This window comes from Doryrhamphus excisus, chromosome 19 (genome assembly GCF_030265055.1).
Source record: "Doryrhamphus excisus isolate RoL2022-K1 chromosome 19, RoL_Dexc_1.0, whole genome shotgun sequence".
NCBI classification, from domain to species: domain Eukaryota; kingdom Metazoa; phylum Chordata; class Actinopteri; order Syngnathiformes; family Syngnathidae; genus Doryrhamphus; species Doryrhamphus excisus.
The window spans coordinates 5,239,584-5,253,381 of record NC_080484.1 but is presented as its reverse complement, the minus strand read 5'-3'; the positions used below and the strand labels follow the sequence as shown (position 1 = coordinate 5,253,381).

General features: G+C 34.8%; 1 protein-coding gene across 4 annotated transcripts in view; it reads left to right on the top strand.

The window, feature by feature from the left end:
- rimbp2a (RIMS binding protein 2a) overlaps nt 1-13,798 on the top strand; it is a 73,157-nt gene that overhangs the window by 8,405 nt on the left and 50,954 nt on the right. For all 4 annotated transcript variants that reach the window (XM_058056580.1, XM_058056584.1, XM_058056583.1 and 1 more), the window contains exon 4: nt 1,811-1,933. In XM_058056580.1, the coding sequence (XP_057912563.1) occupies nt 1,811-1,933 (123 nt within the window). The remainder of the gene's footprint in view (nt 1-1,810; nt 1,934-13,798) is intronic.

Genomic DNA, 13,798 nt, shown 5'->3' with positions numbered 1-13,798 from the left:
ATAACGCCATTATCCTTCCTCTTGTGTTAGCTTTCTGGTATCATCTCTTATGTTAACGGGTCGGTTTTGACCCATGTATTAAATCAGCTATAAAATAAACCAAAAACAATAGTTACCATCAAATTTGCTTCTCATGTCTTGGTTACCTTCTTAGGCTTCCTCATCCATGAAAATGTTGGTTTTAATACTTTTGGTGTGGGCATGTAAGCCTTTTTTTGTCACTATACCCCTCCATTTCAATTTCCAAAAATGGTAAAATGAACCGCAAAAGAATCATATTAATAATTTGAAGGTTCTTTTGTTACCTGGCTATTACTGAGGGCCATATAACATATCTCTTAAATCAATTAGTTTTATTTATTTTCTCATTTTAGTATTAATTACTAAAGAAACATCTATGGTGTTCGGTTCAATTTTGACCCATATATATTAATGTCAAGAAAAGGTAAAAAAAAAAAAAAGTTATTGTTTTCAGCAACAGAACTTTAGTATGAAGTGAAATCAAAAAGCAGAACAGGTTCAGATCTTGGTTCACTGTACTTCTTGCCATTCTTTCCTTGATCCAAATTGTAAATGTGAAATCAGCCAATCATCAAATGAGTAAATTCACGTCACATGTCTGGATGCTGGTATTTATGCTGGTATACTGGAAAAGCCGTCAAAATGAGAATCCCCTGAAGCTTACATGATGAGAAGAGGAGCTGGTTGCTAATTGTACACTTATGATTTCAGTTGTGGCTCAAAATATTGCTTTATAGTCATATTATTATAACTGGGTCGAAACCGACCCTACAATACAGTGGTCATAATTTCAACCAGACCATTTTAAAATTTAGAAAAACATATTTTTTTGGGTTTTATTTTGTTGAAATAGAGTTTCCTGACAAAGTCAAAAAGCCTTGATGCGATAAACAAATGTTATGATTCTTTTTATGCATTAAAATGTAAAACGGGTCGGTGCCGACCCTAACACAAGAGGAAGGTTAAATTAAAAAAGTGATCTAAAGTTACTTATTTTTTGTAACTTATGCCATTAATACAGTACAGCTATTTTTGGTTTTCATGTGATTGCTTTTTTTATTGCTGTTTTACGAATTCATACACGTAAAATGATAACTTTTTGTGTGTTTTGGATTTATTCTTACAAAAACACAAAAATAAACTAATAAAAATAATTCCTGTAATAGTTCAAGTTTTACCTCGTACCTTTATGACTTTACATTCCAACTCTGTTGTTGTACTTTTACAATTTTTATATGACTTTCTTTCTTGTAACATTATGAAATAATATTACAACTCTAACAACATTTAAGAGAAATTCATGATTACATGAACAGCAAATCTGTGGGAACACAGGTTTCCCACTTTATTTGTCAACCCTTGAACGCTCCATAGTTATGTCCAGTGAGATGTTTGGCTACCTTAGCACTAGCTTCAACAGTTAAGCTACTTTAAGACGGTGACTTGTTAGTGGAATGCTAGCAGGCAAGCAGTGATTGGAGGCTCACTTGGAGAAACACCTTCTCTAGCCTGCTAGCCTGCTAGCCTTCTAGCCTGCTAGCCTTCTAGCCTGTTAGCCTTCTAGCCTGCTAGCCTTCTAGCCTGCTAGCCTGCTAGCATGGATTATCTTACATTATCACGTGTTAGTGGTGAGTAGCTGTACTTTTTATACTTGAAATGTGTTCAATAAGTGTGTGAGGCACATTTAGGGCCTAAAACTAAAACATACTTTCCCGGGTGAATCAATTAGCGGCGGTCTTGGATGAATAGTACCCTGTGTTGGTTTTCATGTGTATCTCCTGTCTTTCAGTCAAAACTGGAGGCTTCATCTCATCAAAATGTGAGCCGCTTTCGCCTCCTAGATGAGAGAAATCGAGTTTTGAGACAGGAAGTGGCCGCGCTACGCCAAGAGAAGCAGCAGTACCGCAAACTGGTAAAAGTACATCTTATTTCAATTTGTATTCTGAAGCTGTTTTGGGGCTTCTCATCTCTCTGCATGTACACATGTTTATAGTATGTATGGATACATTCTATCTACTATCTACTATCTACTATCTACTATCTACTATCTACTATACTGTACAGTATCTCAGGGAAAACTGCATCTCACTGTTGTCATACAAGTGAAAAACGTATTATTAGTACCAACTTTAGTCTTTGCTCTTTTTTTTTACCCATTTTTTTTCTATGGGTTTTCCCCCAAAATATTTAAACTTTCTTATATTTAGTTTTTGTAATAATATGACTTTATTGCCATAATATTTTGACTTTTTCTTTAACCCTATTTTCCAATATTTACAATTATATTTTATTGGTTTCATAATATTCTGACTTTTTTTTTACCCTTTTTTTTTCTATTGGTTTCCCCCCCAAATATTTCAACTTTCTTATATTTAGTTTTTGTAATAATATGACTTTATTGCCATAATATTTTGACTTTTTCTTTAACCCTATTTTCCAATATTTACAATTATATTTTATTGGTTTCATAATATTCTGACTTTTTTTTTTTTACCCATTTGTTTTTCTATTGGTTTCCCCCCAAAATATTTCAACTTTCTTATATTTAGTTTTTGTAATAATATGACTTTATTGCCATAATATTTAGACTTTTTCTTTAACCCTATTTTCCAATATTTACAATTATATTTTATTGGTTTCATAATATTCTGAATTTTGAAAAAACGTTTTTAAAAGTTTTTAAACTTTATGTTAAAACGATATTATTTTAATAATATTACAAGTTTATTATTAAATTCATTTTCCTCCTCGTATTCTACTACTTTTTTCTCTTAAAATCTTTACTTTATTCTCCTAAAATTGTAACATTTTTTTTTTTACATTTTTTGCTGTTTTCTTTCCTCCCACCTATTTCAACTTTGTTCTTGTAAATTTTCTTCTGGTAATTATGACTTTATTTCCATAATATTATGACATTTTCCCCAACCAAATTTCCCAAAATGTACAATAATCATCATATTATGACATTGTTTTTAATATTTGAAATCTATGCCACTAAAGTGACTTTATTTTTCCTATCATATTAGAAGTTTGTTATCTTAAACTTGCTTTTTTTGTCTCATAATATTTTGACTCGAAAATTTCAGCTGTTTTTTTTTTTTTTTTTTCAACTATTTCAACTTTGTTCTTGGAAGTTTTATTTGGCATCTCCGTATCTGGTAATTTATTTACTTTGTTTCCATAATATTTTGACTTTATTGTCATCATGTTATAATTTTTTCACTTTTTCTGCAACCCCCCCACCAAATACAATACTTTATTCATTGTTTTTCATAATATTGTCATAATACTTTTAAAAACTTAAAATTATGTTATATTTCCTCATAACCAATATTATTTTTGTGAAACTATGACCTTTTCTACTTACTTGTTACAACTTTTTTGTCTTAAAATTTTGACCTATTCTGTCAAAATTCTGTTGAGTTTTAGCACTTTTACTGCCATTAAAAAAAAAGTCTTCTTGTGAAATTACATTTTTACAATGTGACACGGGCCAGTAGAAAACAGCAAATGGCCCCCAGCAGATATAAATAACCATGGGGGTTACAAGCTATGGAGGACCAAAACTGCCAAAATAATAAATAAATAAACAAAAGTGAAAATAAAAACAAAAATGAAAAAAAAAATCAAAAAATTAAATACAAAAAAATTAATATAAATGGAAATAAAAACAAAAATAAAAAATATATACATAAATAAATAAATAAAAGCAAAAATAAATACAAAAATAAAAAACAAGATTCAAAAATTAAAAATAAATACAAAAATAAATGTAGAAATAAATACAAAAATAAATATATAAATAGAATTACATATCAATAAATAAATGAAAGCACTGCTCTCATATGTATTTATTTCATGCTGCAGACAATGTCAGCTTGAAATGCAGAAGGAAAAACTATTCAAATGAGGGGGCGGTCCTAAGTGTGTCTTGGGTTGAACTGTTCGCCTATTGGTTGATCGACATGTGAGTGCGAAAAAGCTCCGTCGGGGAGGAGAGAGATCAGGCTCCAATAAGGCTTCCACCCGGAAAAGCAGGTAATCCAGGGAAGCATTATCCGAAATATCTGCTAGCAAACGGAGATCCCTGGAGATTGCAGCCATATTTACCGCCATTGAGAGTGGTGTGGTGACTTCCTCTTGCTGTGGCTGTTTGCAGGCATACCTAGTCGATTTTCGCACTCACATGTCGATCAACCAATAGGCGAACAGTTCAACCCAAGACACACTTAGGACCGCCCCCTCATTTGAATAGTTTTTCCTTCTGCATTTCAAGCTGACATTGTCTGCAGCATGAAATAAATACATATGAGAGCAGAGTGCTTTTTTTTATTTATTGATATGTAATTCTATTTATATATTTATTTTTGTATTTATTTCTACATTTATTTTTGTATTTATTTTTAATTTTTGAATCTTGTTTTTTATTTTTGTATTTATTTTTGCTTGTATTTATTTACTTATGTATATATTTTTTTATTTTTGTTTTTATTTCCATTTATATTTATTTTTGTGTATAGAATTTTTTGATATTTTTTTTCATTTTTGTTTTTATTTTCACTGTTATTTATTTATTTATTTATTATTTTGGCAGTTTTGGTCCTCCATAACAAGCTCTATGGGTCTGTATATGGAATGGCTGTGTAGTAGCTGCCACTGGGTGGTGCCAAAGTCACTTTTTCACAGTACAGTTTCACATCCAGTACTATCTGAGGGCTGTTGCAGACCATGTTTATTGGAATTAAGAGTTAAAGCTACTCCAGAGAGAAGCTGCAGCAGCAGGCATAGCTTGCGGGCTTCTTTGTGTACGGCAATTATCTGCTGTATCTCTTGACTGTCATGTATCATCTTGTTATAAATGTCAAGGAAACACCGAAGATAGAACGTTTCCTGGAAAAAAAAAAAAGAGAACAGAGCCTTCGGACCGGTTGCCTGGAAACAATCAGTGATGGACAGTTGGAGGAAGGTACCCTGGTGGTGCACGGGGTGACCTTCCGTGTTTTGTGTGCGGCGGCTTCTGCTGCTAAAAGGCCACAGCTGTCTCCACCCCACCCCTGCACAACATCACCACGGCAACCACAGTGTACAGCTGATATAGGTTGTTCTGGGAGTGAAAACCGTCTAATCAATGACGACAAACATCCCACTATATGGCAGCCGTCGTCATCGTCAAGTTCATAATCAGGAAATCCAAGATTGCCGTACTGACACAGGGAAGGAAGCTGAAAGGTACAATTTTCTACATGAATATGAACTATAAAAATCTACTGGAGAAGCATCCTCTGCTATCTTCTCGGCCTTATCAAGTTTAGGGTAAGTCCTAAATAACTTGACATTATTATTAGAAAAAGTAACGAGAAGACTACAGTAATTATTTCATAGTTTAAAACACCTATCCTGATAATATGAATGACAGAATTGAAAAGTTCAACAACTACTTTGTTAATATTGGTCTCAAACTAATTGCAAAGCAAAAACATCAACTGATTGTAATGGAATCGAAATGGCCACTATAAAAACAGTAATCAACGAGATCGTAGAACCAGTGACATACATCGGCAATTTATCATTTCAGACTGGAAAATTCCCTCGCAAAGTGAAAAGAGCTAAAGTAGTTCCAATTTTTAAAAACTGAGACAAATACCAATTTACAAACTATCGACCAGTGTCCTTACTACCGCAATTCTCTAAAATTATCGAGAAGCTATTCAACAACAGGTTGGATAAATTTATTAATACGAATGACTTACTATCAGAAGGTCAGTATGGACACAGAGCTAACATTTCTACCTCCATGCCACTGATTGAAATTATGGAGGAACTCACTAACGCTATAGATCACAGGAAGTGTGCAACCGCAGTATTCATGGATCTGACTTTGATACAATCAATCATGACATCTGAATAACTAAATTAGAAAGGTACGGAATCGGAGTATTAGTTCCGAACTGGGTCAAAGGCTACTTAGCTGACAGTAAAGCTAGGAGAACACACGTCTGCAAGTTGAAATATTACGTGTGGAGTACTCAATATGGTCACAGTCAATACTGTGACCATAACTGTTCAACTTGAAATCATTAGAAATGTCAGAGATGAAGCGGCCATATTAAAAACACGGTTTGATAATAATTACCCTTAAAGTGTGTGTGTATATATATATATATATATATATATATATATATATATATATATATATATATATATTATTTTTTTTTTTTTCTTTATGGAGGAGCTGACACACACACACACACAAAGTGAATGTGAAGGAAAGTGTCTAAATATGTTTCAAATGTCAAAATATATTCCTCACGGATTCAGGTAAAATCCTATTACTTGGATGATGCCACTTTAGGGACGCGAGCAGCGTGATACGTCCGCACTCGCACATGCTTCCGCACACACGGACGTTGATGTCAATATGATGCAATTAGTCACTGCGACAAGGCGGCGTAGGCAGTGTGATAGCAAGTTGGCCATGTTGACACTGAGAGCTCCAAAGTGTTAATGTCATCGCAGCAAACTGAGGAAGTCATCACATGGCTTTTCAGTTCAGCCTGAAACTGTGAAAAACTAATATATCTATATCTATATCTATATCTATATCTATATCTATATCTATATCTATATCTATATCTATATTTTCTATATTGACATCAATGAACAGATTGACTCACAGTGTAGAAGTTATGCAAACCGACAAACTTTTGCGTCTCACATGTTGCCTTCAAGGACCACCGAGCAAAGTGGGAAATCTCAACGCTGGACGAAAAAACTTCATCAGTGAAGCATTAAGACATAAACATGTAAAAATTGTTGAATGCCTAGTTCCGAGGAAAAAAGATTTAAAAAATTAATGAAAATACATATTAAAATTACATTTTAAATATAGTTATGGGCCAAAAATTCTCGAATTTGTGCAGACGTGTGTGCTGATGTCATTATGGATGATATGAGTAGAAGCGTAGAAGTTGTATATAAGTTTCACTTTTCTGCAAACAGCAACTACGGTGTGTTCGAGGACCGTTGAGCAATGTGTACATTTTTCCGGTGTTATCATATATTTATAAATTATTACTGAAAAAATAACGGAGTACCCGGCCAAGGAAAAACAATAATATATATATATATATATATATATATATATATATAAAATATATTAAAATGATATATTAAATATTTTTATGGAACAAAAATTCTCAAATTAGTGCAGCCATGACGTTGATGTCATGGTCGATGAACAGATGTAAAAGTGTAGAAGTTGTACGTGAGTTTGATTGCGTGGATACCAACTATGATGTGTTCAATGACCACTGAGTAAAGTGGGAAATCTCAACGCTTGACGAAAAAAACGATAAAAAAAATAATCGAATCCTGATATCAACCGATATTGCATTTTGTAATGGTAATGGTTTTATTTCATTTGAACGTGCATCGGATTACAATTGAATGCATCACATAATCAGTTCACAGTTCCACATGTCCAAAAGGAGTAGGAAGAAGCAAAGCTTATTAAATCCTACCCCTCCATCTGGTACTTTTACAATCAGTAACTGTTACATTTGTTCACTTCCTGCTTTCCTAATATCAGTTTTTTTTAGTTATTTTTTATGCTGATATTGAGCCAATAATTATCGGAAATCCCTGCTATTTATAATTATAATTTTTGCACTTTGTGGGCTTTTGGCTGAAAAAAAAAGTAGATTTTTTGACGCAAAATGTGTAGAAAATAAAACCTGTGAAAGTGCAGATATCCACCGTGTACAATCTTTATTGATAAAGTAGGTAAACATAGTGGAGTGCATCGTTATGGCTCCATAATCCACATTTACAGCGCTGTTAAATCTATTTCACTGATTTTTTTACAGCACTTATCAGGCTGTCATTTTGCTATTCAGGCTGTGTTTAAATTTGCCAGTGAACAATATGTGCTTTCCTATTCATTAATAGCACAGACAGTCGTCAGCCGAGGACGCCCTGTGTGCCTAAGTAATAACGCGAGTGTGGCATCAATCTCCATGATGCTCGGTTAGTGTCACGGCTAAAGGCTGCCAGCTAATGAGAAAGGGAGCGGGAGAAAAAGAAAGAAAAGAAAGGGAGGCTGCATCCCTTTTTTTTTTTTTCTTGCTGCATGCTTGCAAAGAGAAGCCCTGCACTGAGCACTGATGCTTGTGCTGCTTTGGAGCCGGCTGATTGTCATTCAACGGAGGGGAGGGAATTGAGGAATAGAGCAAGGCAAGAAAGGATGGAGGAAGGGTGTTAAAGGAAGGGAGCGTGTGTGGAAAAGGGGGCGGAGAAAAAAGAGAGCGAGAGAGAGGGAGAGAGAGAGAGGGAGGGAAGGGAGAAAGACGCAGGCCCCGGAGCTTCCACTGATGCTGCTGCTGCTGATGCTGCAGCCGTTGGACAATTCCCCACCCAGAGAAGGAAAGGAAAGGGAGAGGACACCTCAGCTACGGTAAATACTACGCCTTCCTCTTTGCTTTTATCCGCATCCTCAAGTGTTTCCTTTCCAGTTTGTAGTCCCGGGCGTGTTAGCATAGCATGCTGCTGCAAGGGAGAGGCATCCCGTCGGATGTCTTACTACCTTTCATGTGGAAAAACATCCCGCTAATGTTGCTTCCCTGACGCCGAGCCACCTGTTTGGAGATGTGTGTGGGTGTGCACCCTGTGTGTGTGTGTGTGTAAGGGGGTGGGGTTGGTCTTCAGCCATAATCATATTATTGCCCCTATTGTGTGAGAAGGAACATGCATGCACGCAGGCTGGAAGGCAAACATTTGGCAGCTATGTCAACCAAATTGATCTCTACGTGTGTGAGGGAGCTTTGGCGTGATCCGTCTTTGGTAACCTGAGCTTTTCCTGGTTCCTGCCTGCATTCATGCAGAGAGGTTGCCAGGTGTTGGGAGCATTAACCCACTCATGACTAGAAGACAACTACTATAGTATGTGTCCTCGGCTGACTACATGGTGCTGTAGTTGTCATCTTCCAGCCGTTCACCTGCTGCTCCGTTTTGGGAGAAGAAGAATCAAAACTCGATTGTCAAATGACAAAAAAGTCATTACTTTTTTTTTTTTTTTTTACAAAAAAGTAATTGAATTAGTAAAAGACACCTTCATGAACATACCGTAATTTCTGCTGTCTAAACTACTACTTTTTTCTTAAACATTAAACTGTACGGCTCATACCTTGGTACGGCTAATTTATGATAATATTCTAATCTCGTGACATCTCCGTTACTTCAGAACTACTACTAATCGATTAAATACTGTGCTGCTCGCGACTTCGTCTGGAAACGGTCGCTCTTTCTTTAGCAGGAGCCAATCACGAGCAAGCTTGTCAACGTAAGTAATAGGATTTTCCTTTGGAAAAGGAAGTCATTATTCAATATAACAGTCTCACCATGTCATCTTAGAGGGCTATAATCATCACGCAGCCACTTAACACTCAAAGGGTAGTTAAGAAATATACAAGACAAGTACCAATACGGGTGTAAAATAAAAAGCTATTTCAACAAGCTTCTTCACTGGAGTCTTGGTCACATGGCCTTGGTCACATGGCCTTGGTCACATGGCACTCAGCACAGGCAGTTTGTATTGCATCCTTTTACATTTTTAGCTCATAATTATGACTTTTTATCTCATCATTTTGACTTGTATCTCATGATTAGGACTTTTTTATATCATAGTTCTGACTTCCTTATTTCGTAATTGTGACATTTTATCTCCTAATTTTGATTTTTTAATCACATAATTATGACTTTGCCACCTTAATATTTCCAATTTTATCTCACAATTTTTTTTTTACTTTTTAGCTCATAGTCGTGACTTAATTTTTTATTCAGACTTTTTATCTCAGAATGCTCACTTTCTTATGTCATATTTATGACTTTATATCGTTTCATTTCAACGTTTTATCTCATAATTATGATTCTTATAAGTATTTATGACTTTATTTAGTGGGTTTTTCCACATAATTATGATTTTCTTATCTCATATTTTTTTTTAACCAATAAGTTAAACTTTTAATCTCATAATAATGACTTATCATTTGGATATCCCTTTTCTTTCAGTTTTCGAGTGATTCAAACGGCATAAATATGAAAAACCACTTCCCCCCACCAACAATATTGGGTATTGTACTCGGCACGTGTGCCGTAGTAATGAGTAATGTGGTGATTGCCTTGCTCATTAACCAACCAACCATGGCAGTACAGTATCTTCTTTAGTACAGTACTGCATATACTGCAAAACAATGCACTAGCTCTATGTTAATTAGCTAGATAGAATTAGCAATTTATGCTGTGATTTCCAATGGCACCTATTAAGACAATAATTAAAATGTTGAAATAATGTAGAATTCCTGGATCATTCTCGCATTTCCGGCCCCGCCCGATGCCGGAGGGATGGAATGAGAGAGCTTTTTGGAAAGCCGTATTGACGCCTCTTTCAAAGAGTAGGGGGTGTGGCACACGTAAGACGAGCTCCGCACAGCCTCAGCATCGTCACAGCACGTGCCTCCACACCCCCCAACACCCCCACATTTTCCCTCCATTATTTACACGCGTGCACACAGCGCTCTCTCACTGCACATTCATGTCCTCTGTCATCAACGCACCAATGTACACGATAACAAACGCACCGTAAATGTGCATAGGCAGTTAGAACATTTGCTACATGGGTCCATAGAGGCACATTTTGGTGCAGATCTGGATAAAAATGCACTGTGGCCAAGTGAGGCGGTGACCTGTAATAGCCAGCAGATGGGGCTGTGGTGAAAAAAAAAGCCTCTTAGGTATGACAATTGTCACCCACTTTATCTTTTTTTATTAACAAAAGTGATAATAATAAACAGAAATGTGTACTATAAATATTATTTATAAAGCACCGTTCAGGCCCATAAATGTTATATATTATGAAAATATAATAATATTAAAAAAAATCCAAATAATACATAATTTTTAAAACCAAAAATATTTAAATACATACTCTATGACAAAAAATTATACATTATAACATTTATTTCTATAAATATTTTTACAAATAATAAACAGAAATGTGGACTATAAATATTATTTATAAAGCACCGTTCAGGCCCATAAATGTTATATTTAATGAAAATGAATAATATTTTTGAAAAATCCAAATAATACATCACTTTTAAAACCAAAAATATTTAAATACATACTCTATGACAAAACAATTATACATTATGACATTTATTTCTATAAATATATTTACAAATAATAAACAGAAATGCTTACTATAAATATTATTTACAAAGCACCATTCAGGCCCATAAATGTTATATTTTATGAAAATGAATAATATTTTTGAAAAATCCAAATAATAAATAATTTTCAAAAACCAAAAATATTTCAATACGTACTCTATGACAAATTAATTATACATTATAACAATTATTTCTATAAATATTTTTACAAATAATAAACAGAAATGCATACTATATATATTATTTATAAAGCACCGTTCAGGCCCATAAATGTTATATTTTATGAAAATGTAATAATATTTTTGAAAAATCCAAATTATAGATAATTTTTAAAACAAGAATATTTAAATACATACTCTATGACAAAACAATTATACATTATAACATTTATTTCTATAAATATTTTTACAAATAATAAACAGAAATGCGTACTATAAATATTATTTATAAAGCACCGTTCAGGCCCATAGATGTTATATTTTATGAAAATGTAATATCATTTTTGAAAAATCCAAATAATACATCATTTTTAAAACCAAAAATATTTAAATATGTACTCTATGACAAAAAAATTATACATTATAACATTTATTTCTATAAATATTTTATGAATAATAAACAGAAATCTGTACTATAAATATTATTTATAAAGCACCGTTCAGGCCCATACATGTTATATTTTATGAAAATGAATAATATTTTTGAAAAATCCAAATAATACATCATTTTTAAAACCAAAAATATTTAAATACGTACTCTATGACAAAAAATTATACATTATAACATTTATTTCTATAAATATTTTTTACAAATAATAAACAGAAATGTGTACTATAAATATTATTTATAAAGCACCATTCAGGCCCATAAATGTTATATTTTATGAAAATGAATAATATTTTTGAAAAATCCAAATAATACATCACTTTTAAAAACAAAAATATTTAAATAGATACCCTATGACAAAAAAATATACATTAAAGCGTTTATTTCTATAAATATTTTTACAAATATTAAAACAAATGTGTAGAGTGTATGCCTGCACATTCGTGATGCAACATTTTGGTCAAATCTTTATTCATCATTTTTTTTCCACATCCCATTCACCATAAATCGGCATTCCTTTATAAATATATAAATATATGTAATACAATAATCCCCCATTTATTGCCAAGTATTTCCGCTAAGAATGTTTCCATATTTATAAAGTGGAATATTTCTGCAGTTAGAGCACAGAAAAACCTGTTAGCAAGCTTATTAGAGCTCTCTAGACATGAAATAACACCCCCACAGGCACCTTTACACTCCTATTACCCATTGGAGATATAAATAAGGCTTTTCTTTGTTGCTGGAATTATGTTCTAAAAGGGAGCTGACAGTGGTGAGCAGACAGGAAGTGACCTCGGGGGTTCAGCGTTGCGTTTTAGCTTAGTGTGGGTTGCGGGCGCAACAGGAGCCCAACCCAAAGCTTGTGTCAAGTCTGTGTCTCACTGAGTCTCATAACCGACATCTAGTGACCAGTACAGAATAGTACACATCATTCATAGTCTCTTCCGGATGCCTGATAACTGTATTTTTGGAAAAAAAAAACTGTCCACCAGTTCCCAGAGTACCAAAGTATCATCCACATGTCGGATACACCATTTGAGACGCTGAAGTGACATAAACAGCACGGCATATGTCAAACGGTAAATTCTATTTCCTTACACTCCATATACCTGAAAGAGAACTGTTGCTATAGCAACCCCAGCTCCCCCCTCACCCGCCCGCCCTCCGTCTCCCCTTATGCATCCTCTCTTTGAGTGTGTGTGTGTGTGTTCATGCAACACGCCACGCATCCACGGTTGTGCCTGAAGATGAGCGAGTGCCATATTGATCGCCGCGTCACGAGCCCCGACGCCATTTAGCCAGCGGGAAGAGCACGGAATGGGAAAAAGAAAGTGAAAGAACTTCACGTCCTCAAGTACAGACAGGAGAGCACTGCGGGAGAAAAATGGAAGAGGGCGGGGCGGAGGAGGAAGATAGACCCCATCCATCTGTTAGTCCTCATGGGGCCAGAGTGGGGTTCACCCCAGACAGGTCTTCCTGGCATTTTTTTCCCACAGGGAATGACGGAAATCCGATTAAATCCCACGTCATGTCAGTTCGAGGAATTGTGCATTCCATTTTCGGTTGCCACTAGGTGACGCTAAGTCGTCTTTATTGTATACGTACCAACGATGATGAACATCTGACCTTATTTAGTGGCAAACTGGCAGATTTATCATCAAAGTTTGTTTCCATGTCCCGCCCACATCGCCCATCTGTCTAATACGTGTGAAAACCAAGATGGCCGACTTCCTTCTTAATTGACATTTTGGCTTTGAATTTTCTCTAAACTCAGTTTGTGGAGAAAACAATGAATATTTAGCCTAAATATATTGGAATATGGGCTGCACGGTGAACCAGTGGTTAGTGCGCAGACGTCACAGCTAGGAGACCCGAGTTCAATGCCACCCTCGGCCATCTCTGTGTGGAGTTTGCATGTTCTCCCCGTGCATGCGTGGGTTTAC